At 46.4% G+C, this 26,949-nt stretch overlaps 1 protein-coding gene and 1 non-coding gene across 2 annotated transcripts in view; both read left to right on the top strand.

Moving 5' to 3' along the window:
* The first annotated feature begins 3,797 nt into the window (after positions 1-3,797).
* TRNAE-CUC (transfer RNA glutamic acid (anticodon CUC)) lies at positions 3,798-3,869 on the top strand. The gene has a single exon. It is a non-coding gene; the product is annotated as a tRNA-Glu (tRNA).
* A 191-nt stretch (positions 3,870-4,060) lies between these two features.
* Positions 4,061-26,949, top strand: part of DNAJC5 (DnaJ heat shock protein family (Hsp40) member C5) — a 34,912-nt gene continuing 12,023 nt past the window's right edge. The window contains exons 1-3 of the mRNA XM_087749920.1: positions 4,061-4,210; positions 21,381-21,448; positions 26,470-26,606. Coding sequence (XP_087606046.1) covers positions 26,500-26,606 — 107 coding nt within the window. The 5' untranslated portion in view covers positions 4,061-4,210; positions 21,381-21,448; positions 26,470-26,499. The remainder of the gene's footprint in view (positions 4,211-21,380; positions 21,449-26,469; positions 26,607-26,949) is intronic.

Genomic DNA, 26,949 nt, shown 5'->3' with positions numbered 1-26,949 from the left:
GTGACTGTTCTTGTCCCGTTCTGTCTAACAGTACTGACGGCCGCTCTTGGGTGCGTGTTATGAACTCGGCAGGCAAATACCAACTTTTCAGGCAAATACCAGCTGCCGGCAGCAGCTTGAGGTGAGAAGCAACTGAAATATTCCATTCTGTTCCTCTGGCTCGTTTGTCCGTCAGCTCTCCGGATGCTTCCTCACGAAGGGATGTACTAAAGAATATTTACAGTCTGGTCTTGCCTTTTCAAGATGCCGAACGCCAGCTGGCTGCCGAGACGTACCTGTGCCCCGCCACGGGCTGGGGAGCTGCGAGCCCGCGCTGACCTCCGCGCACCATCGCGTCGCTCCCCTCGCCGCCGGTGAGGCGGACGCCGCTTTCCTGCGGCCGCGGTTGCGGCCGTAACCTTGGCAGTTGGAGGGCTGAGGCTGGAGAAACTTCTAACGTGGCAAAGCGGCAGCTGTGGTGCCGGCTCGGATTTACGGCGTGATACCTCAGGGAATTGGCTTCTTGGAAGCTCTGGCAGTCGCTACTGATGCAAACAGCATGGTGCAGGGGCGGCAGTGAATGCACGGCTGGAGCTGGGAGCTGCTCTTTTAAATTTAAAAGGGCGGTGGGGAGCAGGCGAATAGGTTGTGCGAGAGGCCAGCAGAGCTCTGTAGCTGCTCAGCGCGCTGTGCTTTCAGAGGAAGGATGCCTGGCTAGGTGTGAAGCATCTGCTTGGTGGTGAGGGTTTGGTTTTGGTTTTGTGGGGTTTGGGGGTTTGTTTGTTTGTTTTGAGGGTTCTTCTTTTGCTATTTCTGTAGTTAAAACTACACCTTTGCAACTGGGCCCAAGAGGGAAGGGGTCGGTGTGGTACCCGGTCCCGGGGGGGGGGATGCTGCAGGGAGCCCCAGGCGGCGGCGCCGGGGCCGTGAGCTCCCCCACGGGAGCCCCGGGGGCTGGGGATGCTTTGCCGCCTCCCCAGTCCCTTCCAGCGAGGGACCTCGGGTGTTTCGAAGGCAGGTTAATGCAGCCTTCCCTTCCTGCTGACAGCCTTGGCGGCGTTTTTGTCACTTCGCGGTTTCTGAGCGTGCTCCTGGCAGCTCTGGCGGGTGCAAAGCCCCGGTTTCCTTCGGGGCTGGGCTGTGGCCTGCAGCGTCCCGCGCAAAGGACGGGGGGGACGCGGCTTCCTTCCCAGCAAAAAACCCGGGAGCAGGAGCATCCGAAGCCCCAGCAGCCCCGTGAGCACCCGCCTGCTCTGTTGTAACTGGGGGAGAAGGCTTCGACAGCAAAATTCCTCTTCTGTTCGTCCCCTGCCAGCAGCCTCGGCGGGCCAGGGCTGCTCAGAGGGGCTCGGGAGCAGCTCGGTGTCCCTGGGTGCCTCTGCGGCTGCCTCGGAGCTTGGAGAGGGTTTGTCCCAGAGCTTTTTTAGAGTCACTTCTCTCTCCTCCTCCTTTTTCCCATTGCTTCCCTTAAATGAAACATCCCAGTATTAAATCGACACTAAGGCGGCCAGCACACGAGCCCCATCAGTGCTGAGATCTTCCCAGGCAGCCACAGAGCCAGTAACCAAACCAGCGTCTCCTCTGTCCCGCTCCTCTGGTTTTACCGCACGATTTTCCTTGCCTTTCCTCATCGCTGGGGACTCGCTGGGCTTTTTGGCTGCTCCCACGTTTCAGGGGGGTCCGCGCCGAGCAGACGTCATCGACCGGGGACGCGGTAGGGGACGGGAGGCTTTTCCCACGGCGCTGCCGCCTCCCCGGGAGGATGCTCGTCCCTCCCTGCACCTCCCGCTGCTGCGGTTCCTCTCTGCCGGCGCCGCGGTGCGAAGCACGGGGACGGGCGACGCAGACGGCCCGTTCCCGACGTGTTTCCAAGCCGGGTGCTCGTGCAGCAGCGTCTCTGCACGGCCGGGTCCCGCTGCCGGCCTCGGCTGCTCTGCTGGATGGGTTGGGGGGGTAATTTAGGTCTGTAACTGGGCAAGCACCCGGCAAACGGATGGGAGCTGAGATTCACTGGGGAAGGGAGAGAGGCAGGCGCTGCCGAGGAAGCCCAAAGCCACATTTTGGGGTGTGGTGACACATGAAAGAGACTTGGCAGTCATCGTCCCCCGCCAGCAGGCACCCAGGGACGGACTCATCCTCTTGGCTTGAAATGCAAACTTCCCAGGGGATTTGGGATGTTTGTCTCCTGCCTGCGAGGAAGAGGATGGGAGGCCTCATCCCAGCAAAGCACAGACCCCTCGCTCCTGCGTCACTGGGAGTTTCCTAAACGCCAAAGCACGAAGTGACGTGTGGTGGCTGGGCTGCGCAGCGTCCCGCGCGCTGCAATGGCCTGGTTTGCAAAGGAAAGGTTGGGAAAGGCCAGTGCAGGGCACGGGAGCACCTGAGATGTCAAGAGGGAACCTGCAGCGCTTTAGAGGAGAGGGTGAGCACCCACGCCTGAAAACGGGACGGCTTGGGCAGAGGAGCGTGAGGTGCGGGGGCTTCACTGGCAGCGTCGAAGGGGGGGAAGCCGGATCGCTCCATCCCACAAAGTGGGAACAAGCAGATAAACAGCAGAATTGAAAAGCAACTGATTGCAAAAAGCTAGAAGGAATAATTTTTCCGTGCTGGCACCGTGTCCCAATCCTCAGCCGAACCCGCAGCAAGTGTTTTTTGTAAGGAATTTGACTTTTATGCTCGTGAGAGGGGTTGCACAACTGCTGCAGCGGCTGGGAGCCGAGCGGGCAGCGTCCAGAGCCAAGCGCTGGCCCAGGGCTCCCAGCCCCGGGGCCAACTCCCTGCGTCCCTGCGGGTGCGAGCAGCCCGGGCTGGCCCTGCACAGGCGCTGGGGGGGTTCAGCACCTCTTCCTGGGAGCAGAGTCCGTGCGAGGTCCATGGTGCGAAGCCAGCGGGGAGCCCCGCGCGCAGCCGGTGTTTCGGAGGGGCAGAGGTACCGGGTGGCCTCTGGAGCCCCAGCGCCGGAGCGGGGACTCGGCTGCAGGAAGCCGGGGCTGGAGCGAGGAGAGGACGCGGGCGTGTGATTAATGGCAATGACTCCGTTGGCAAATGGGGTTCGTCATCGTTCATTTCTTTAAAACGTGAGTCAGAGGCAGCAGACGGGAAAGGCGGCTGGAGGCCACGGGGCAGCGGGGCCGTGCCGGGGCGAGCTGCGGGGCCTGGGCAGCGTTCCCGCACCAGCGGCACCCGCTCTGGGAGGTGCTGGATGGGGGGAAGCTGGGCTTTCACCCGCCGCCGGTGGGAAACAGCAGCGTTCCCCAGGGAGCGGCCAGGAAACTTGAGCAACTGGGAAAAACACTCAGGCTCTTTGGCTTAAAAAAACCTGTTTTCCTCTAATTGTAAGTGCTCGCTTGTTCATGGAAAGGACCAGGCTCGGCACCGCGCTCCTGGGGCACCGCGCTCCCGGGGCGCGCCGGAGCTGGCAGCCGTGCAGGGCTGCGCAGGTGGCAGGCCCGCTGCAGCACCCCGAGAAAACACGCAGATGAGGAAGGTGCTGCAGCAAACCCAGGGTCGCTGTGCATGAGCGTGGGGGGCTGAGCGTCCCAGAGGCCACCTGCAAAAGCAGCAAACTCCCAAGTCTGCAGATGAAAGGCGATGTGCTGGTCCTGTCCCCTGCCCTGCTGCAGCCCCCAGCCCTGCTGCTCCCCATGCCGCAGCCCCCAGCCCCGCTGTAAGCTGCAGCTCCCAGCCCCGTTGCAGCCCCCAGCCCTGTTGCAACCTGCAGCCCCCAGCCCCGCTGCTCCCCACGCTGCAGCCTCCAGCCCCGCTGCAGCCCCGGCGGCAGCGCGGGAACTGCGGCGGGCTGCAGCAACTCGTATCGCTCCCTGGTGGTCTAGTGGTTAGGATTCGGCGCTCTCACCGCCGCGGCCCGGGTTCGATTCCCGGTCAGGGAAGCTGCTTTTTTTATCACGCTCTGCCCGCTTCCCCCCCGCTCCCGTTACCAAGCCCCCCCCCCCCCCCCCCCCGCCCACGCACACCCCGCACCCACGGCCACGCACAGCGCGCTGCGGGCGCATGCCCGCGCCCCGCGGGGGTGTGGGCGGTGCGCAGGCGCCGTGCGCTGGCTCCTCCCCGCCCGCCCGCCCGCCCTCGGCGTCGCCGGGTGCCGCTCGGTGTCTGGCTGAGGCAGCGCCGCCGCGACCGGGGGCCGCTCGACGCCGGGAGGAGCCGCGGCCGCAGCCTGGGGCCGCCCCCCGGGGCTGCCCGGCCCCCCCAGCCCGCCCGAGGGGCGCAGGTGAGAGCGGCGGCGGGGCCGGGCCGCGGCGGGCCCGGCCGGCGGGTGGAGGCCAAGATGGAGCTGGTGCTGGCGGCGGGGGGGGGGGGGAACGGGGGCGGGAAGGGTTTGGGGTGAGGGGGAGGGCGGCGGGACCCCTGCCCCGGGCGGCGTGCGGGGCTCCCGGCCGCCCGCCTTCCCGCCACATGCGCATTGCTCCCCGGCGGTGCAGGGGCCTGCGGCCTCGGAGCTGCGGGGGTTGGGGGGAAGAAAACAACCCCGAAAACAACCCCAACAACAACCCGACAAAAGGCCCGGAAAGGTGAATTCTCAATGAAAGTCATCGGGGTTGTGCCTGAGCCGCGATTCACCGTGACTGGGTTTTCGCTGGGGGGATCCAGGATGGGTTTTGCTTCCCCTTTTGTCATAGGATCTTCCTACATTGTTCTGCTTAATTTAAAAAAAAAACCAACATTTATCATTGCTCGGATTACTGTGTGCCTAATGAGTGACGTATTAGCAACGGGAAGTAAATCCAGCCTTTATCGTGACAAACTTGCAGAGGCAGCATAATTCTATTTATCTGTGCAGCGTCTTCTGGTTCTGGAATTAAGAATTCCGGTCAGGTAATTCCGGTGATCCGGAACGCAACGGGACGAAACGGAGACGGCGACTTCGCTGGTAACGCCTCGCTCTCGCTGTTGTGCTTTATCCGTCCCTCGCCGCGGTACACGTAGTGACACAAAGCCGTTGACTTTGTTGCCGGAGTGTGTGACGCTGATGGAGCCGTTCCTCCCTCCGAGAGCAAGGTGAAAGCCACAGAAAGGAAAGCCAAACGTTTTTATCTCCCTTAGGTTTGTTTTTATCGGGGTATTAATTTTCGTGTGCTGTGAGACGTTGCCGTAGAGCTGTGTAAGCTTAATATTCTCTCTCCTGCGGTAAAGCTTAAAAAAAAAATGGCATAAATTTGGTACATCATCTTACACCGGTAGGAAAGAATATAATTCCCCTAGCTGATCTCTGCCCGATGTCCTCCTGCTAGCTTATCTTAAGCAAATGGAAATGTTACGTGTGTGTTTAAATATCGTCTTAGCTTGCTGCTATTGAAGCAAAAACTTGTAGGCCGCGTTCACCCAGTGGCTGACCGGTGGTGTTTCACCCATTTCATTGGGTAAATTAAGCTATCAAAAGTATGCAAATCTGAAAGGATTTCCTTTTGAAATGCGTCAGGATTGTGCCTATTTACATTCTTGAATAGTAGCAGCCACCTTTAAGTGGAATTTATTCTTTCGACCACAATTTCAGTAGGGGCGTTTTCAAGTTGAAGGCATCTGTTGGTTTCAGGCTGCTCAGGATCACTGTTTGCGTTTTTGTTTGCTTTTGATGGAAAATGATGGAGTCCTAATCTAAGAGATCCCGAGAAATAGATGCCAAATTCATTTGCGTTAATGAATTAGCTCTGATAATTCAAGTACGCTGTGCTCTGGGACGGAGAAAAGAGGGGAAGCAAAAGCTGGAGTCGAAGTGGAATTGACTTTAACGTATAGAGCGGAGGGAGAAGAAGTTTATTTTTATTGAGCAGCTTCCTGTGGTTTTCTCGCAGCGCTGTAAGGACTTCGGAGAAACTTGTCGTGATGCTGGCCGTGCAGAATCTGCTTTCTGGATAACCCCAAGTTTGGAGATGAGATTTTCAGTCAAACAGCTTTTTATAAGCATAAATAAATGCTTCTTTCCCTCCCTCCTTTATTCCATCTTAGTGATTGTCCACCGCATTTAAATGAAAGGGGAGATGCTGCAACGTGGTCATTTTCCTCCTAAATTTTTGATGCCTCGTATTGATAAATGGCAGGCTGTAGGTTGGAAGTGCTGGTGAAGCCGAAGTAGAGATTTCCCAGCTTCGCAGGGGAGCTGTGTGCTATATTTAACCATCTTTTATCAGCGAGTGTCTGAAAAAAGTAATGTCATTGTAGCATGTTTTGTCTCGTAGCATAGACCTTACATATTATTATTCCCAAGAAGCATAAACCCTTTCGGTCTTTCCTGAATGCCAAGCAGTCCTCTCCCCGGGCAGCTGGTGGTTGCTGTGCCTTGGTTTGCAGCTGGATTGCAGTAAGTTGATGTGGTTTGGTGCAGTCACCGACCCGACTTCAGTTATGAAGTTACCCAAGGTGGTTGGAGCCTGCCAGAGACTTGGTTTTGCCGCGGAGGATCAGAGCAGGGGTCAAAATACAGCTGCGATGCCGACAGGCTTTTCTTACCGTGCCGTATGAAGGCATCCATCAAGTCAGCGGTGTTCCTTGGATCTTCATACTTTGGAAAAAATTGAGCGGTACCAGAATAAGACTTAGGAACCCAACAGTATGAACCCTGATTTTGAGACTTTTGGCCTAACTTGCAGGTTATGCTGTTAGGGAGGCGGTAGCTGTCAGCAGTGTTGTTGTTAATCATCATATTTCTTCTCTTTGTGACCTTCAAGAAAGATTTCTGCCTGTGTTTAAGCATTTTGATAGCAAATACTAATGGAAGCCTAGCTGGATTACTTAAGAAATCATGTTTTACGTTACATGTAAAAAGTTGATATGACTTTTTTTTTGATGTTATGAATTCAGCTGCCAGAATATCCTCTCTGGGGAAGGGGGCACAATTTAAGTATGGGAGGTGGTTCTGCAAACCTCATCTGTCTGTTAAATGACTTCACTTATAATAACAGTACTGCAACTGGCCTGCACTAATTGCCATATTTCCCTCTTTTGATCGGTTTGCCAGTGTTTTCTCTTTTTTAAGTAGCATTAATGTTAATAACCGGCTAAAAATATTTGTTCTGTATGTTTGGGAAGGGAAGGGGTCGGCAGAACTTGTCTGCAAAGCGTATGCGTGGGACTGAGCACCAGTATCCTCCCCAGAGCATGCAAAATGGCATCTGCCAGCATTTTCACTGCTCTCCCATCAAACACACAAGCATGGGGGATTAATTTAAGGTAATTTTAATACGGTAACTGATTTCCTTCGCAGTTTGATCGTGAGCCGTGCAAGTCCTCTTTGTTTGGCTTTGCCGCTTGCATTTCCAGCTCAGGGCTCTGCCGCAGCTCCGCTCACGGCCTCTCTTCTCCTCCAGGTTTACCTGCCAGGGTTGAAAACGAAGCAGCGCTAGAGAGGGATTGCCTCTGCCTAGGAAGATGTGGCTCTCCGCTGGTCTGAGAAAAGGGCATTTGCAAGGAGCAGGGTGTGTGCAGTTTGGTGAGGGGCTTGGTTTCCGTGAGGTGACCCCCAAGTTGGAAGCAGATGGCCCAGAGGGCTGCAGTGGGCCAGTCCGCGGTCTCAGGAAAGAGTCGTGTGGCCACCTGTGCCATCAGACAGATGGGTCATGGCAAAATACAGAGGGAGGGATGAGGAACATGGCTAACGCTGAGGGCCAAAGCAAAGTCTTGCAGTGTTTTGGGGTTTTTTAACATGAAAAAGTTGTTTTCCGTGTGCTCCAGTAACTGAAGTAATTTGAATTAAGCAATATTGGTTTAGAAGCGTCCATGTAAATACTGTTTGCATATTTAGCTCCCTAGCTACCTGTCCTGGCCATCAAAGCTCTTCCACGCGTTCAGGATGATTTGGTGACTGACTGGACGTTTGCAAAAGAAAAGGCTTGGAGGATAAGAAGGAAGCTGAGGAGTGATCTTGGTGCACCTGGTCAGCGTTTGCTCTCGGCAGATTGCCAATGCTTAGAATCTCTCAAGAGCTGCTTCTGAATTCTTACCATTGTTTTAATGTAATTTTTTGTCTTTATGGTTTTGTTACTATGTCAACTACGATGTGTTGATGCTGGTTGGCTAACCAGGGACTGCTTTTAATCTTGAAAGACAGGAGTTTGAATGGTGTTAAATCTTAAGATTTACTTAGAAGTTCAGTTAAAGTATTTTCTTCATCAATAAAAACATAGGAAGCACAGTTGTTAGAAAGTACGTGGTTTAGCTTTAGAGGCACTTTGTTTCCTATTTCAGGCAGTGTAAACTGATAGAAAAGAACGGCATTCCAGAACGAAAGTGCCTCAAAAGATTGTTTAAGTATTTTTAATGAAGTGACGGTAGCTACCAAAAAACATAACGTTTTTTTCTTTGTGTGCATAGACTAGCTGAATACTAATAGTGATGATTGGTGTTAGATTGCAGGGGTTTTAGTGCATTGTTGATGTGTAGGTTTTTCTTGGGAGAACACGAATAAGATTGCTGTAGCAGACATTCAAATTTCTTATGTCCTGGCAAATTCTCCTAATTGCATTTACGTTGTATCTGCATTGCAATAAAACGTGCCTTTTTAAAGTCCTTTTCTGCCTGATTCGGTAATGCTGAAGCACTTGCAGTGCCGGCACGTTGTAGGGCCAACTGTAAAATTTCAGTAAGTTTTTCTTCGGGGCCAACTGTAAAATTTCAGTAAGTTTGTCATCCTCTTGTGCACGCGTTGGTAGAAGGAAATGGCAGGCGTGTGGTGCGCAACGGTGCGGTAGCTCCCGTGCAAACAGAACGACTCTTCTAGGCCCAAGTAAATTTAAATTAGCAGCTGCTATCTCCTCTTTCATAATCCGCTCAAGGATTTTGTAATGAGAGTAGAGGTTTTTGATGAATTTTTTTCTTTTTAATATACTTCAGTACTGTGATCTGAACTTTGTTGGATGAATGGCTAAGCAAACAAAAAACCCGGTGGCATTTAGTTACCTCTTATCAAAGCACTGGTAAAGACCCAGCGGTTTTTTTTCATGACATGACGTATAGTTCTGTTTTAAAAATTCAGCGCAGCAGTACAAAACGAGCCATCACGAGTATGTTTTCATTAACTGGTATTTTTGTGATGGCCTGATGGCTTCTGACAGATGACTGATGCAAGTAAATAGTTCTTTAGATCTGATTGCAACGACAGGCAATATCTAATACCGGCGGGGAGAAGCTGATAGCGCAAAGCAGAGATCCAGCCAGCACCCCCTGCCTTTCTGGGCTTCCTCTTCCCTCGAGAATATATACTGATATATCTGTCAAGAACCGGTTTTTGACTGCCTGCTCTAGGAACGCTGACTTACACCATCCTGCCTTTCCTTCCGTCACACGGGACTTTGCAGGCTTCACTTGGTTTCATCTGTGTCTTACTAAAGTTGCGTTAGGTGGTAGGGATTCTGGAACAGTTGTGGCTTTTACAGGACAATGTGTAGAAAAGGTGAATGTATAGGACCTATACGGTGATAATATTTTGCAGGATGGATAGGAAAAGTCCAAAGTTTACTGATCTCATTACAGTAGCCGATTATGCAGTTAGAAAAAGTAGAAACTTGCACTGGTTTTCTGTTTGCTTTTCCCCTTTAAATTTAAATTTTTGGCTGTATTTCAAATGAAAATATTCTTTTCCCTTCCATCTGTCATTACATATTTTATGTCTTAACAGGATTTTCTGTTACTGTGATGGTAATATCTTAGCAATTTCATTTATGCTCAGAAATAGTTGGTAATTTTTGTGTCACGGTTGCAGTGCATGGTGCGTAACGTGGGCCTTTGCCTAGACTGCGTCAGTCATTAAAGAATTTTCCTTATGAATCTGCTTCTTGTGGCAGGAGGATTTACTGTAAAAACATAATTAGGTTTAAAGCTTCTTGTAGAGGGGAGAGGGGCTTGGGAAGCCGAACTCCAGCCGTTTTCGTGGGCAGTTACTGGTGACGGTGTCTGCAGTAATCCAGAAGATGCCGAGTTCAGGAAATTCATTCTACCAAGCCTGGGTTGCACCAAGTGAGATATTCATAATTTCAGGTTGCATCTGTTGTTACTTGATGGTGTGCAATTGAGGGATTTTTTTTTTTTAAATATCTTAAGAAATGCCTTAAGTTTTCTTTACTTCTCTGTAGTTACGAGGTCAGCGTGGAAGTTGGCGGTCCTGCTTCTGATGTTTAGAAGTACGGAAGGGGGTCAGCGGACAGAATGGGACGTGTTAAGATCTCGTCCAGATACTGGAGCACGGCAGCGTGTCTTTGGGAGACACGCGACGCTGTGATAACAGCGGGTAGAAGGGGAATAAAATTAGAGTGTTCGTGTGCTGTTACAAAGGGCGTAGGGGATCCTTGTGAAATCATCTGGTATCCGCCCAGGGAACTGAAGCAGTACTTTTAAGTTCTGCTCTAGTTCAGGTCCATCAGGGACTGGAGTTATCCTGATGCAGTTCCCGGTCGGACGGATAACCGCTTTGATCCGAAACAGTCGGACTGATCCGGTACGCCTCAACTGCCTCGATCTACGTGACGTTTTGGGCAGGGAGCGCAGCTGCGTGCTGTGAGCTCTGGAAGAGGGTGAGATGGTTCAGCGTGGCTGGCGGGACCTCGGTGGGAGCAGGTGTCTGTTTCTTTTCCTTCTTGCCTGCACGGTTTAGCTTTTGCCGCTCCTAGATCCTCCGCTCTTCCCAGCACCCGCTTGGCGTCTTCTTGCCTGCTGCTCCTCGAGGAGGAGGGAAGGGACCACGAAATTGGTCGGTGCCTCCACTGAGATCTGAGGTGAGCTGTTTCTCGGAAGCTATAACCAGACATATTTCCTGTTCTAAATTGAGTTAAAAAAACAGATCCATTTACTGTTCAGAGCAGTGAATTAAGTTCCAGGTTCGTTCTGATTTGCTGTTCTTTGTGAACTTGAGGAATATTTTCCATCTGATAACTAACGAGCGAGCTCAGGGGCGCTGCTCCTCTGCACATGTACGATTCTGATGTATGTCTCAAGGAGTTATTCTGGTCCGAGTAGTGAAAGAGAAATAGGTGGTGAACCATGTCTTTTCTTCAGGAAGTTTCTTTTATCATCGTTGGGGGTTGGTTTGACAAACGACGAGTCAGTCGGTCATTCTTTTGAAGGCCCTAACGTTAATGTTGGGAAGTAACATTCTTGCGTTGAGTAGACCATTTTTATCACATAGCAAAATAAATGCATATTGAACAGAAATATTTTGCCTGCACAGTAATTAGGGAAAATATTTGTCTTCCTTAATAACTGTCTCCCTCTTTCTTTCTTTTCCTACAAAGTTCCCAATTTCCACACTCGCTCACTTCGTTCTTGTTGCACTCGTAAAAATTGCTTTGCCACAACATTTGCAATTCACAATTAACTTAGGAAAACCAAGCAAACAGAGTTAATCAAAAGGTGTTCGGAAGGTGCATAGTTATAATTTCCCAAGCGTACCTCGGTATTTCGCTGAGTGGTTTGGATAACAGGGACAACAATCAATGTGACTTTATTTTTTATTACTGGTCCTGAAAGGGAATATATGTTGGATGAAATATCTTGCATGGTGAAAACCCAGCGTCTTCTGTTGTTGTCCTATAAAGTGCAGGAAACCGGGGTAAGGAATTGCACATTATCTTAAAACCGTGTTTCTTCCAGTGACTTCTTCTGTTGATGTCTTCCGCATAAAGCCCAGTTAGTCCCTCTTGCGTGTTTAAAATTATCTTTTTATGATGACTTTTACTCTTCCTTCCTTGCTGTTTTGAGGCTGTTTAAATGTGTAGATGTATAAAATACTGTTTAAAAATAACCCTACATGAGGAAAGGTGCTGTTTTGCAACTAATTCCTGTTCCTCTCGAGGATCTTCAGGAAGGTGTGCTCTTGGTTTGGGGAATACGTGTGAGAAGAACCCTGGGTTAACGTTGCATCGACAGCACCACATCATGTATACAGGCAGGCTGAAGAGGTGTCTGCCGTACTGTGGTGGTAGTTAGGATAAGGGGGAGGAATAAAAGCATCACACTCACGAAAACTCTAGGGTTTTCGGGCTTTGTTCTCCGTTATTGCTTTAGGTGGAAAAAAGACTAAATGTGATAATTCTCTAGGCTGAAACTAAAAGTCATGTGCAGTGTAAATGGCAGTGATTAAATTATGCATCAGTGTAATAGTGGCATTTTTGTTCTAAGTCCTCTGAAGTGTGATTCCACTCTGAAAACTTGGTTTATAAACTCTATATGCATTTAGATGTTCTATTTCTTATCCCAATTACAATGTTAGAAAACTCAGTTACAGTTAAAGTCTAGAACATGGTTTTTCCTTAAGTGCCAGGTTTGCAAACTAAGTCTACGGTCTGAAACTCAAGCTGTGTCTTTTCTTGTTAGTCACTAGCGAGTTACTGGGAAAATCAGTAGGACAAACACCATTCTCAGTTGCCTTGTTATTTCTAAATTATGGGCTTGCTTTTATTTTTTCTTAAGCAGCCATAAAATACTGTTGCCAGACTGAATGGCGGAACGGAGGACATACTTCATCACAGTTTGCAGATCAAATGTATGCAAAGTGAGAGAACAGTGGAAATAAATATCAGTATGGTTTCTGTAGGAGTAGTACAAAATAAATCTTTTTGTTGTTGAAACCACGCTGTATAGTTAGAAAATACCAAAGAGTTTATCTCCTGTGAGAAAATGTCGGTGTAAATGAAAACCACTTTTAATCCAACCCTGTGATTTGTTTGGATATTTCTAGGCAAATGAGCCGGGTGGAGACAAAGTACAAGGTCCTGAGCACCTTGCAATCCAGACTGACTCAAACGTATGAATTGTATACTGGTTAATGTATTCTTGGTGTGTTATAAGAATATAGTTACATTACCAATGAATTTGTGGTGACTTTCTTCAGTGCTGTGAAAACTGGTTTTGATCGCTAGGGAATAAATGTGTCGCCTGTCCCCAGGTGCCTGCTGCTGTGTCCTGCTGTGTGTTCACCTCTGGACGTGGGCTCTGGTTTTCTTCACCTAAGATGAAACAGAAATATTTGCAATGAAGGCATGCCCCTCCAGCATCGCTCAGCCTTCAAAAGAAAAGGAATCTTCTTGTATTTCCCTGCCAAAACAAGTAAAAGTTTGAGTGATATAAGCTGTGCTGTCGGTTTGGATTTTATTGTGAAAATCTTTAGTCTTAACTTTTTATGCTTCTAAATATCCGTGTGCTGGGGAGTTGGATGGGGCAGGTACAAAACTCATCTCCTCGTGCCTTTTAAACCGTTTTCTGTAACATCTGGCACTATCCAGTGAGGAGGAATCTGTTGCATGACGAGGACTGAAGAATGTCCTGCATGTCCAAAATATATATCTTTCGTTTGTTTGTTTCTACCAATTCGTTTAGTAAATCTGGATTTATGACTTGCCATTTCACTTGCCGTTTTTTCAGGTCTGTTCTACCGCTCCGTGTTTACGCAGGGGTGCGTCCGATTTGCAGAATTGCGGGGTGCGCTTTGAGGTCTTGCGATCGCGGGGGGAGCGTCGTCCTCGATTCAGATGGGACCGGCTGCGGAAAAAAGCAGTTTGTGGTTTCTCTGCCGGTTGGAAAGTTGTGTTTGGGGCAGAGGTTTCCCTGGGGGCTGGAGGTGGGCTGTTGGGGAGCTTGGGCTGCTTGCCTTTGCGCTCGCCCCCTCGCCCTAGCACAGGGTTTGCGTTTGAAGGGTTTGTACCCCGCAGCCTGTGCCCGCTTTGTGGTCAGGGGAGCAGTTATTCCTGGTGATGGCTTGTTTGGGGCTGTTCTGAGGCTTGACGGGATTGTGCGGTCTGGTGGCAGGCAGTACTCCCGTCGGCATTGCAGCTTGTTCGCAGCAGAGTCTGGTGATCCTAGAGTGGAAGAGAGCACGCAATTTAAAAAATGTTGTGATTATCATTTTAATCTGTACTTCTTTGAAAGCAGTGGTTTTGAGGGTGTTTTTGAAAGTTGTCAAAAATGTTATTTTCAACCTTAAACATCTTTTACAACACCGATGGCTCTGTCCTGGTGTATTTTTCTCAGCTGCAGGACTGCAGGAGCGACTTCCTATCATGTTTGTGATGTTTGACCAAGAGGCAACGGTGGTGATCAGTGCCCTTACACCGAGGACCTGGCACCTGAAGGTGCTGTAGCTCTGCTGACCTGGATTCCTGAGCCGTTGTCACGGCTTGGAGTGCCTTAACGCGAAGCTGTGCAGATCGCTCAATTGCCAGATCTGCATCAGAGAGTTACGTCAGCGTGTATCTCTTGAGTAGAACAGGTTGTTATTAACACTCACGCTTATTGGCGGCTGGATGTCCTCGCTGGGCACAACCACTACGCAGTGGTTGGTCACCAGTACAGCTTTTCTCATCTTTGCTCTGCTGGCTTTTCTGGCTGTGCGGTGTTGGATGCAGCCTTGCAATTAGGAAAGGAAAATGAGGGGGGGAGTGTGGTTTTGGTTTGGTTTGTTTTTTTTTTTTTCCTCCTAACTATTTCTTATTAGTATTCAGTGTCATCTGAAAAGATGACAAATCTGTTCTGCTGGTTTTGCCTTTGTTTTTTTATGTTCTAATAAAAAAATCTTTGAATATATGTTAGAAGCCCGTGTTTTTCCATTTTTTACGGGAGGAAATGAAAATGTTCTTTTCTCTGGCAGTTTCTGTGAGGAAGTGAAATAATGAAATGGTGAAGTCTCCTCCCCACTCTCCCCAAAAACTGGGGAAATACAGTTGAGCAATTAGGAGACGAAAGGATTTTTAGATATGCTTAATTTTTAAACTTTGCAAAAGAAAAAAAATCTTTGGAACTAAAGTCTTGCCAACTTAACTGAGTGGATACCAGTGGTGCTTGAATAATTACGCATCTTCTTAGGCTGGGAGGACCTGATCAGATACATGAGGTAAAAGTAAATCGGGAGAGAAAAAAGTTTCTTTTCTGCCTGTATTATTAAGGAAATAACCTTAATTTTTAGAGTAAAATCTTGTAGATTACTAAAAACTAATTATCCAGTGAAAGAGAAAGACAGGCTCTGACATTACAGAGGGAATTACATTGGATTCCTGGGGGTCGTGTAAAGGCTTTTTAGCTTTTCTTTTCCTGAGGTAGGTGGCTTGGTGGGTGGTGGTTTCTGGAAACTTGGCTTTGTAAATTCTGCTGTTCAGTTCTGCTTGTTTTGCGTTTTTTTATTCATAACTTTTTGAGAGGAAGATTTGTGTGCTTGGTGGGGGCAGAGAGGACTATTAAAGAACCGAATGGCAGAGACTTAATAACCTGAAAACAGGGGTAAAGTTGCTCAAAGGGAAACACCAGCCTTGATCATTTTAGATCGGGTTGAAGATGTGTGAATGACCTTCTGCTGTCCGTACAACCCTGTCTGCGTTTTTGCTTTTTTGCCCATTAAAATAAACTATGAATTTCAAAGTCGTTAACAAAAACTGTTCATGATTGAAACTGCCAAGTGTTTATTTGACAACAAAGCGATTCCAATAATAAATTAGCTGAGAAATAATTTTGGTCTGCATTTTGCAATTTGTAAAACCATACTTGTACGTTATTTAAATTGGCGGGGGGGGAACAACCCCTTATTGACCTTTTACAATTGAGAGCAAAAGAAGATAGGAACTTTTTTTTCCGAGGGTAATCTTCCCCTGCCCTCCCAGATTAATTTCTGATAAATCTCTTTTTCTTTCCCTTCGCTGACCAGCTTGTACTTTGAAAGATGTGTTCATGTCTGGGAAGATCACCGCGTCGCTTCTTTTGCCTCAGACTGCTTATATGGCTTTTCCAGATGTGCTCTGTAAGCTCACTTTGGTCCTTCTTTTTGACCAGGCGAAAGCTGCCTGTGCTGTAAAAAGGCGCCGCTTGGACCGGCGTTGTCTCCTTAGCCTGTTGCTAAAGCTGGTTTGATTCCGCTGGGTTCGTTGCACAGTTACGGCTTCGTGCCGCAGGAAACTCCCCGTAACCTGCCGAAGGTGGCGCAGCGTTTGGAGCGGGCTGTCGGGGGTCGGTGGTCGCATTTGGAGAAGTGATCCAATTGCTGAACCTTTTGTCACGTGAGCGAACAGACATTTTTTTCTTTTATTGCTGTTTAAAAGCCTTTAGTTGTCTTGCCTGCAGGTGTGACATGATAGTATAAATCTCATTTTTATGTGAGCAAACCCATCTGTTTGTTCCAAGACTTTCTTTATATTTTAAAGGTTTCATGTTTCAACTATATTCATAGAAATATAGAATATTGGTATAGCCATTAGCGATATGATTATTTCTTTTTTTTTAATCGATATAGTTTATTCAACTCACCTAGCACGAATGGAGCTGTACCTCTGTATTGATGCTTTTGAAGAAGTCTAAGATATTTCTTTGGAAGAGATAAGTGACATCAGTATCACTCTACCCACAATAGTGAATGCTGTGTTTTTTCTGATTTGTTCTAGTGAACTCGCATGCTATGAGTAGTTACAGCAATTCAAACGCTGCGTAGATTTGTATAGAGAAACAATTAAGAGTCATAATGAGGCAAGCAAACAGAACTACTGTTTTTTTCATGAATTTTTAAATAGCTCAGGAAGCAGATGTAGGGTTTTTATAGCTGTATATAGTTTGTGACACTTGCGCTCTGCCACAGAAACTACTGTAATGCCACAAACAATAATTTAATTTTGCTGGAGGATTAAATAGGAGCAATGAAATCACAAGTAGGGAATCTACTAAAAAAATCCGGGGTTTTAAAGAGTAATTCTTTTAGCTGAAGAGACACGATAGAAAATGTGGATCTAATACTTTACATTTTTTCCCCCTAATATGGAAAACCTTCATTCAGTAGGTTTGAATCTTACTCTTGTATAGGGTGCAAGGTCACCAGTTTTTATAACAGGTTGGTCAATCAGACTTAAATGGCTAAATTTTAATCTGCTAAGCTTATTAGAGAAACGACGCTTGTACCGCTGTAGTTAAGTTTGTCAGAAGTTTCAGTGTAACATCTCTTTCAGGCGTTCATGATGGATGTTACACCGACTTAGAGTTGAATTTAGCAGAGAGGTTGTGTTGTCCCCGATTTCATTTGCGTAAAAGCTCTGTGTTTCTGTGGTGTGGGGTGTTTGGGTTTTTTTTAAACTCGCATTTAAGAGAATTTAATGAAGATTTTAGTGTCATAGTCTTTCACTGTTGGAGGCCTATCTTCTGTTCCGAAGGCAAATGAATTTGGCCATAGTAAGATTCTTTTTTGTGGGAGAAAGATGCATACATTTGAAATTAGTTCCCTGGATACTAGGTTAGCTTTACATCAGGATTTCCATGTTAAAACAGAGTGTTTTTATGGATAGGAGATTTCTCACAGGACCTGTAGCGAAAGGCTGCGAACTGAATAGCAACATTTAGCTAAAAGGCTTTTGTGCTGTGATACAAAAAATATAAGCAACACCAAAACACTCATTCTTGGATGCTTTAATGGAATAGAAAATGTTAGTGCTTCAGTTCATAGGTTAAAAATTACTATTTCAAGACAGCTAGAGGAGGGTTCACAAAGAGTACTTTAAAATAGTAGTAGTCTCCTGAGTGCACTTACTAGCCAGGTTGCTTTACCTTCAGCCTTTTCACATCGTTTTTCCCATACTCATTCATTTTGCCAGTGGCGTGAGCAAGTAAGGATGTGAAAGTAAAGCTTTGGTTTCGTCTGTTTGTTTGCTTGTTTATTCATTTTGCCTTAACTACAGCATTAATTCTTTAAATACTTGAGAATGATGATATAGCTCACCTACGTGATGGAGATGGATTATGAAGCAAGGTATTCTAAAGATACTTCTCTCTTTTTGTTAGCAGCCTACGGAGCCGGGTGGTGACAGTTCTGGTAGTAGAACTGTTCAATAAAAGTGGTTTTCCTGCATCTGTCGGAGGAGAAACAGACGTGCTTTTTATCAAAAAGAATAGATCTGAGAACACGTCCGATTTCTGTGAGGAAGAGCTAGTATATATCTTTTGGTTAGAGGAAGAAAAGGTGCTGAGCACTATTTATGGTCACGGTATGTGGGGAGAAAACTGTGTTAGATAAATCGGATTCAAATTTGCAGGACAAACGAGGCTGGAAGAGCTGGTTTTGGTGTCAGCAAAATGATTGAAAGAAGAGGCAAACTCCCGAAGCGTATTTCTTCATTTGTGTTACAAAACTTACCGCAATTGTTGTGTGTGGCTGAATTTAGTTTGCATTTGTGTAGCTTTGCTTGCTTTTGTTATCTTATCTCCATCATTCTTTAATCTTTTCTTCTGATTTGCCTACTTATGTATGTATTCTCCGCTTCTTAAACGATTGCTTATTCCCTTCCCCAGACTTTTTTTGCTTTGAGTTCTTGCGGTTTTTGAAAATGGGTAACGTCCATTAATCTTGATTTTAAACGCTTCTGTTTCTTTTCTGGCAGCCGTCCTTTCGTTTTCTCTCCTTTTGTTTGTATTGTGAATATCGTGTAATAAGGAGGGAAAGTAATTACAAGCAGGATATTATGTAGAGCTCTGGGTCAGTGGATCTGGCCTGCCGCATAATGAGATTGGATGGGTAGATCAAAACATTCCCGAGTCACTAAATTAGGATTGCCGGTTGCAACAGGAACCAGGCGAGGGAAAGCCTGGGAAGCGTGCTGCGGCCGGCCGCCGCGCTGGCAGGGAGCGCGGTGCGGTGAGGGAGGGGCAATGCGAAATAGCTGGCACGGGCTTCTCATGTGCTTCGATTTTTTTTTTTTTTTTTTGTAAGACGTAGGTGCCTTTGGAATTTATTTTGGTCTTGTTATTTCCAGCTGTAAATCGGGCTTTCTGCTGTTAATGAAGCTTCGTATTGGCGTAACTGAGAGACTGAAGAAAATCTTGCTACTTGCATCCATATTAAGATAAAAATACTTTTCTGTATATTCTGAGTTCTGTACCTAGCTAGATATTGTGTACGTGTGCTATGAGAAATACAGACTTTTCTTCCGATGGAGTTTTGACGAGGCCTGGGCCGGAATCTTGTATTTGAACTCTTTGAAGCTTCTATCCACACATCCTTGTATTTTCATTTACTTTATTATATCCCAAATGCTGACTGTAGCAGGATAGCTCGTTTTGTCAGAGGCAAGCAAGTATAATCAAATCTCCAAGGTACGTTTGGACTTTGCTTTCTTCTCCTGTTTCACTCGCAGCTTTCCAGGTGCGTACATCCATAAACTGAGCATCCTGTGGCTGTTTTTCAGTTTGACTGTCAACATTCCTGAAGCTTAGGTTGCTGTGTGAAACAGAATTAGGGGTAAATTTAAAGGTGGTCTTCATCTAGGTACGAAGGCAGAGCTTATTTAGGAAAAAAAATTACTGTGCGTTGGCTAGCTGGAGATTGAAAGGGAAGATTTACAGTGGCCACAGGCAGAACTGGTGGCCTTGTCCATCTGAATAAGTCCGAAGAGCCTGGGCCGAGATGCTGCTTGCTAACCCCATTAACTGTCCGCAGCTTTCTGAAGATCACTTTAAAAATGTCCTATTGTTGATTACTTTGTAATGAAGGAAGCGGTGGCCAGGGAACCTGGACACTTTTATAGGTTCACAAAACAGGACATTTTTCATCTGAGAGGTTAGTCCACTCTTTAATATTGCACACGCTCTCTCCGAGCGTGAAAGTTGAAATTCTGCCTGTGGCTTGTGCACTCCCCGCCTTTCATTTTCCAGGAAAAGCCCTTTGACGGTATCTATCCAATGAATGAAATAGAGCCATCGACAGTAAGCTGATTATTTCGTTGTTGGTTGGTTCATTCTTATTTACGGATATGCTGCTAAGATCAAGCAGCTTCTTAGAGACTGCATAAAACAAATTCTGTGGTCAGTAATGCCAGCGGCTTACTGGGTGTATTCCCAGCATCTCTGTTTGCCACACCAAAACCTTCAAGTTCGTGCAAGGCGTACTTTTTAATTGAACGGGGCGTTTATTTCTCAAGCGCATTCAGGGCTCGTTCTTTGGAGTCTGTCGAAAGGGTTTGGATGATGACTAAGCGATGACTTGCCGGGTGAAAGCTGCTCCGAAGTCCCACCGATGCGGTTTGTTGTTCGGTAATCTAATGCATAAGTGACTTTGTGGTTAATGACATGGATTAGATGTATCCTGTGCCTGCTTAATTGGAAAGATATTTTAATCTGTTGCAGTGATTTTTCCCTAAATTTTTCCGTAGCATCATCCAGCATTTCCTAGGCTCCTCTTGCCCATTCATTCGCTTATTTTCATGCGATCTGGAGCAATCTGCCTAACTTTGCCGTGACCGCTGGAAGAAGGGGTTTGCGTTGCCGGGTCGTCTCAGGTTCTCGTCCTCCTCCTACGCCGAAGTGGGACTTGTTTCTTCTCCGGGTAATCTGCTTCAGGACTGTGAATAGGTTAAAACTGTGGGTTTCTTGATGGAAATTTCTCCTGGCAAAATAAGCTGGTGTTGCTCTACAGTTTAAGCACGTGAACCAGTTTTGAGGCCAGGCAGCGCGGCATTAGAAATGGCACAGCGACATTCAGCTACTCCGCACGCTTGCGCTCCCTCTTAAGGAGATGTACATAACTTGGGAAGAAAGGCGCTGTACAGACAACGCTGTTTTTCTATTGGCATTTAAAAAAAAATTACTTTTATTTGTCAGGAAAGCGTCCGAACGCCACTGAACCTCTCCGGGCTGTGGTTGGCCTTGCCCCGTGCCGGTGCCTGGCTGCTCCTGGCAGGGTGGCAGAGCAGGCTGCCGCCCGCTGTAGTAGCTAAGCTTCTTTAGCAGTCTCTCTCTAACAACGTTACAGATTATCAAGACTTGAAAAACACGCTTCTCTTGTTTTAAGTACAGATATTTCACAAATGCCTAAGTTGAAAAAGTGCAAAGCCTTAAACAGATAATCGTCATTAGAGTTTCGGTGCGACCGGTGTCTTTATTTTAGATAAGCGTGTGTCTTTCGCATGGTAAAAGGTTTGGGAAAAGAGGCTGAACCTACAGATAAAAGCATAGAGCCCTTCAATCTATACTTCAAAATATTTGTAACTTACTTTGACAGCTAATCAATTCTAAAGATAAGTATTTACATTCTGGAGACTTACTGTGGTATAAAATATTTTGGACAGTAAGAACACTTGTGTTTTATTCTGGACTTTCGCACCGAGGTGGCATTTGAGTGAAAGCATAATGAAAATATTTAAATGCAGCCTTTAAAATTTATTTTTTGATGCCAGCTGACTGTATCGTGGGAAGGCGTGTGCCTGTTAAACGCATCCAGACTGCAGCATGCCTCCACGTCCCCGGTGGCTTCAATACTTACCTGCTTTACCTGAAAATTCAATAGAAGTATCCAGACGGTTACATTTTTGTTATTTCACTTCCATCTTGTCTTTAGCGTATCGCGAAGGATTGTTAAAATAAAACAATGTGATGATAATTTTGCGGTGAGCCCTCAACGTAAGAGTTTGTGAACAACTGATTTGCTTTTATTTTGTCTTTAGGAGATTCAGTTTTAGAGGTGTGTGGAGGCTGTTACCACTTACCTTGGAATATTCGAACTAGGCACCAGGTAAGTACTGTATTTTTTGATTTCTTGTAGCTACTCATTTAAATGCAAAATAACAAAGTTCAAAGTTTCTTATAGAAATCTCTAATACCTCACGAAGCCAAGCTTAAAACACCTTGTATTTTTCTTGATAATACAATCTTGTATATGTTTCTCTCCTCTCCCCTTTAAAAATGATTTTTTTTCACCCTTGAAAAATACCAGATTGTGAGAACGACTCTGAATGAATCTGAGACAGATGGACAGGATGCGGAGGCCAGTGGTGCTATTCCGTTTTTGTGATAAATCAATATTTACTACAGTGTTTTCTGGCTTGGTGGTTTTTTTTAGACTTTTACTAGTAAATACTGGTTGAGATAGAATAATTTAGTTTAATCTTAACACCTGTAGTTAATTTTCTGCACTGGAAATCTTTGAAAAGCTAGTAATCTCAAATTTAACTGACATTATATTTTACCACGTGGTCAGTAACCAGAAATGCTTCGTGGAATACAAATCTTTCCTAAAATAGTCTAGAGCTTCCTAAAGTTGTATAGTAAAGCATCGACTAGACATAATTTTTATAAGAGCTGGCAAAACATTGTTGCCAAGCTAGACCCTTTAATCATCTGCTAATATGCTCTTAAAACTGTAATTGTGGAGGGCTTGACAACGTTACGGGTAGTTTGCGTTGAAGACAGCAGCCTACCTCTCCTTCCCAGCACCTCCAGCATGGCTCTGAGTTTGTCTTTCTCATTCCTGTTGTTTCTTATTTGTCCCTTTTGGAGAATTTCTCTATTCTCTGTGTTACTGGCGACGTATGGAAAGACTGGGAAGCTGGTTTGTTCTTCTGGTTCCAACCAAACCCATTTGCAAAGGTGCAGTTTGGATAGAGAGTATCCATTAAGGTTCATGACCTGCCATTATCCTATGTCTAGTGGGTAAGTATCATTTACCCTGTCAGGAGGTGGTGGATTTTGTCCCTTACAGCGGGATTTCACTTTTTGGAGCAACTGTTGACAGCCGCATTGCCTACATTGAAGACAGACGCTTCACTGGAATTGTTGTGAACAGCACGTATTTAAAGGTCTGTGCATTCAGGGTGTGATTTCCCTCCCTCCTCCCCCCGTAACTTAATCTTATGAATATACAGGTATTAAGAAAACTAAAATTCTGGTGAAGATTGTACCCCAAGGTCCTGCTGTAGTAGTATTTTTAAAGTTAACATTGTTTGGTTTCCTCTGCCTCTTCTGATTTTTATCCATGGAGCTGAACAGCCACAACTCCTTTCAAAAGCAGTCTTTCCTCCAGGGAGGGAATTCAAGCGAGCGCCTGTGCCTTTGTGACTTGCGTGGGAAAACGTACAGAATTAATTGGGAATGGGAAAAGTGATGTTTCGGGCAACTTGGTACTTTACGGTTTCCAGAGGTTTCTTCATGAATAAATGCTTAATGCTTCATCCTCGAAGTGAAACAAAAACTACCGCTGTTAGCCTGCTTTCGGATGCTGACGACGCTGAAATATCGTTGATGGCGGCCACCGAGTTAGCCCTCCATCCCTTTATTCCTACGAGGCGGCTCTTTCTCGCAGGGTCCGACAGCTGCGATTCGGTGGCGTTAGAAGCATCTGCTCCCCGCGTGAGCCGCGTCCGTAACCCCCGCCGCCGTCCCGCCACGCAGCGAAGCGCGTTTTCTTGGAAAAGTCGATGCCCCCTCGCTGCCCCCTTCCAGTTAAATTCTTCGCAGCATCTTGCGGCGGGGTCAGATGAAGTTTTAGGCCTCCCTCCCTGCTTCTGGCCACCAGATCTGCCGTCACGCTTTTTGCTGGTGGCATCCATTGGGATGTTCTGCGAGTATTTAATTCCCTAAACTGGCAGAGAACTACTCCTTTTTCTTGGCTGTAATAATAGTTGGCCATTTTAATGAGTTAAATACAACTTATAAAAGGGTCAGCAGACCTGGCAGAAACTAAGATATCGCCAGTTTCATGAAACTTGATAGGATTCTTTTGGGAAGCTAAGAAGAAAATTAGTCTTTCTAAGGTTCAGTTTACCATTGATGTATTTAAAATGTTAAGGCTGGCTTCCTTCTATAACCTACCGGATTTAATCTTAGTTTTTCAGCAAGGTGGTACCAGTTATACTTACCTGGTCATGCTGAAAACAGTCGCGTTTTCTGGTAAAGCTGACTAAGGCAGGGTATTGTGGTGCACAGATGGTTAAAAGCTGTGCTGTTTAATCCAGGGGATTACCTTTCTTCAGAGCCTTCTGAGAGAAACCTCTTCAGGGCATCCTGCTTGGTCAGAATATGTAGCAGATGGCTTGTTGCTGCTGAATACAACACTTTTTAAAAATACAGAGCAGCTTTCAGTACTGTGAATTAGAGCCACTTGTAAAAACAGTAGGACAGATAATACCCTGGTTTATGAAGTACTCTGAACTTAAATAACTTTCACCTTTGTTGTCTGTTTCGTATTTAAAAAGCCAAAGGTTGTGTTCCTAGTGATAATACTCTTCTGTTCCCTTAAATAACCAGCTTCCCAGATGAATTCCCATCCCCACCTTGTCCTCCCCTCTTCTGCCAGGGCCGACGTGTCCATTTCGTACCGGTTTTGAAAAACAGACACCGCATTACACCGAACGGCAGATACCCTGAACTGTTCAGATTGAAGCGATTAAAGCTTGCAGCAGTGTGGAATTTTATTCCTAGGCCTGTCTTTATTCTTGACAGGCAGCCTGCAGACTGATAGACATCGCCTGGATCAAATTGAATTCGTTTTTATTAAACAAATTGGCCCTAATTTAACAGTGGGGATTTTATTAAGCAGAACATAGTGTATACCTGTGATCTGCAGCATCTGTGCGGCAAGGGCCTGTTGCATTGATTTTAAAGGAAGCCTGCTACGCCTAAACAGAGCTACAGACTTCAAACAACACAAATGTTCGTAACGCCCTCGAAGCTCCAGTTTGAAGCCATACCTTCGGAAGAGCCAAATTAACATGTACAGTCTCAACCAGGATGCTTCCCCCTCCAACCCCGACTTCAGATTAATCCCCCAGGTCCCTGGCAAGGCGCGGCAGCGACAGGCGCGCTCGCCTCGGCGGGATGCTGCTAACGGGTGACGGGCGCGATGGAGCGACGGACGCAGTGGTGGGAGAGCGGGAGAAGCCGCGCGGGGCAGCCAGGGCCGTGGTGGGAGCAGGCCCGTGCAATTAGCTAGATTACCAGATAGACGTCAGGCTCATCAGTCTTTGACCTCAGCAGTGGGACCGCTCGGGTGGAGGGGGCTGGGAGGCCGCGGCCGGCTCGACCCGTAGCTGCGGGTGGGACAAGGGTGTCGCGGAGGGTTGCGCCTCATGTGTTCCTCGATGTGGGATTTCTTTCCGGAAATATATATATATTTTTTTTTTCCTTTCACTGAATCAGATTGTGCCCAAATAAGTGAATCACTTGTATTGTGTCTTGCAGCACTCAATAATTTTCCTCTCATACAGAAACCTTTTGGTAGCCAAACAGTATCCTTCAAAAGAAAAGATTTTTTTTCTCCCTACTCACGTATTCACCTTCCAGATTTGGGGTGTATTTTGAAATCTTAGCCAAAGCATTAGGGTTTAGACCTTTTATTATTAATAATAATTTATAACTTCCTTATTAGGTAGCCTTTAATTAAACCGCCAATGACGACTTGAAGGAAATTAGATGAGTTTCCTAGTTTAGCTGGTGTATTCCAGTCAGATAAACTGGACGTAGTGCCCAGCGTTAAACTGATCTGACGTCGGAGAGGCCAAATGCAGCAGAGCAGGTAACAGTAGGCTGTGAGATGAGCGAGAAAGTCGTAATGTCTGTACCGGTGTCCTTGCCAGCTAGTCACACTTGTGCAGGCGTGCGGTACCTGGGTGTTGGTGCCAACAGAACCAGGTGTTTTGTGAGGCGCGTATCGGCGCTATGGGGTCACACCACGAACCAGGCAGCGCAAGGTGCGATGCCCGAGAGCGTTTCTTTCAGGTAGCCTTTTAAAAGCTGAAAGTTATTAACTTTGTTACGTAAGATAAAGGGTTAAATTAGAAAAGTCTGGTGCTTTAAATATCTTTTTCAAAGACTACCTAATCTGGTGTAGGCTAGCTGTAATGACATAATCCAAAAATAGCCAATAGTCTCCTCTTCGATGCTCATCCTTGCTGCGGTTCTGCAGCTAAAGAATGGCAAACGCTAATCGCCTCGGGATGTCAGAGGACATAACCGTATCCGGCCGTGGCGTGGCACGGGGGAGACCTTGCGGGCCTTTCACGCTTGAATTTGCAACAGGAGGTTAATTCACGTTCAAGTAGTGTGATTTTGACTATAATAGATGTTCAGTGTTAGAGCCACGGCTTTAAATTGTTAGAGAGATTCCCCCCCATCTCGGTGGGCAGGCCTTCCCTCTTTCGTTGTGGGATGCGCAGACCCAGTCAAACTGGGTTTGTTTGAAGGATTCTGGTCGACCTGGTGTCAGTGATGAGATGGGAGGCTGGGGTTTCGGGAGGTGTGTGGAGGATTTCTTTCTTTTTTTTTTTTTTTTTTTAAATGTAACAGAATGTATGCCACTGAAAATACAAACGAAATCGCAAGTGTGGTGGAAAAAGGCAGCCTCGACGTAATAGCGACCTATCTGTTGTCAGGTTGTTTTTATAGGTATTACCACAAATAACTTATCTTAATATTAAGGCTAAGAAAGAAGATGAAGTAGCTTTAGGGATGTGCACGTAGTACATATCTATAGCTACACCTCAGCTGTTGATCTGGGGTTTTTGGAAAGAAGAGTTGAGTATATACAGTCGTGATTCTAGGGTGCCTGGTGTGCGGAAAATGTAATAGTTATTTCCACTGATAATTCACTGCGATTTGTAACTTTTTTGCTTCCACATATGTTAAGAGCCTTTTCTTTTCAAAGCACATTTAAACCTTATAAAAGATGAATTTTCATGGGGAAGCTGTGGTTTCAAGGCTGACGTTAATGAGGTCTGTGTTGTTCTTGGTTTAAGCATTTCTTAATCTCTTTTTTGGCAGGGGCCGGTTCTCTCTTCAGGTTAGTTCAGGATGGCAGACCAGAGGCAACGCTCGCTCTCTACCTCTGGGGAATCGTTATACCACGTGCTGGGGTTGGACAAGAATGCCACTTCAGATGATATCAAAAAGTCATACAGGTAAAGGTGCAAGTTCTACATCTGTTGCCCAACAGCACAAACAGCTTTAAGTGTTCAACACATGGCATATTTACATATAGGCTCGAGTTGGTTTATTTAAACCTTTTTGCAAAAAAACCCCAAACACATAAGAAAACCACGTGAAAACATGGTTGCTTCTTGCAAAAATTGGTGTAAAAACCTCCCTAGGCTTTGTATGTAAGTGCTGTTAAATTTTTACATCTCGTCTCTAGTTTAAATTCTCAAACATGCAGTACCATTCTGAAAGGTCTTTATTTAAAGTTGAACAGAGTTTTAAGACAGTGTGATCAGAGTTAAATTCTTCATGTCAGGTAGCCTTGTG

This window comes from Nipponia nippon, unplaced genomic scaffold (genome assembly GCF_047370975.1).
Source record: "Nipponia nippon isolate SJK-2023a ecotype South Korea unplaced genomic scaffold, ASM4737097v1 scaffold_13, whole genome shotgun sequence".
NCBI classification, from domain to species: domain Eukaryota; kingdom Metazoa; phylum Chordata; class Aves; order Pelecaniformes; family Threskiornithidae; genus Nipponia; species Nipponia nippon.
Note: the sequence above shows the minus strand (reverse complement) of the source record. Positions and strands in the feature narration are given on the sequence as shown.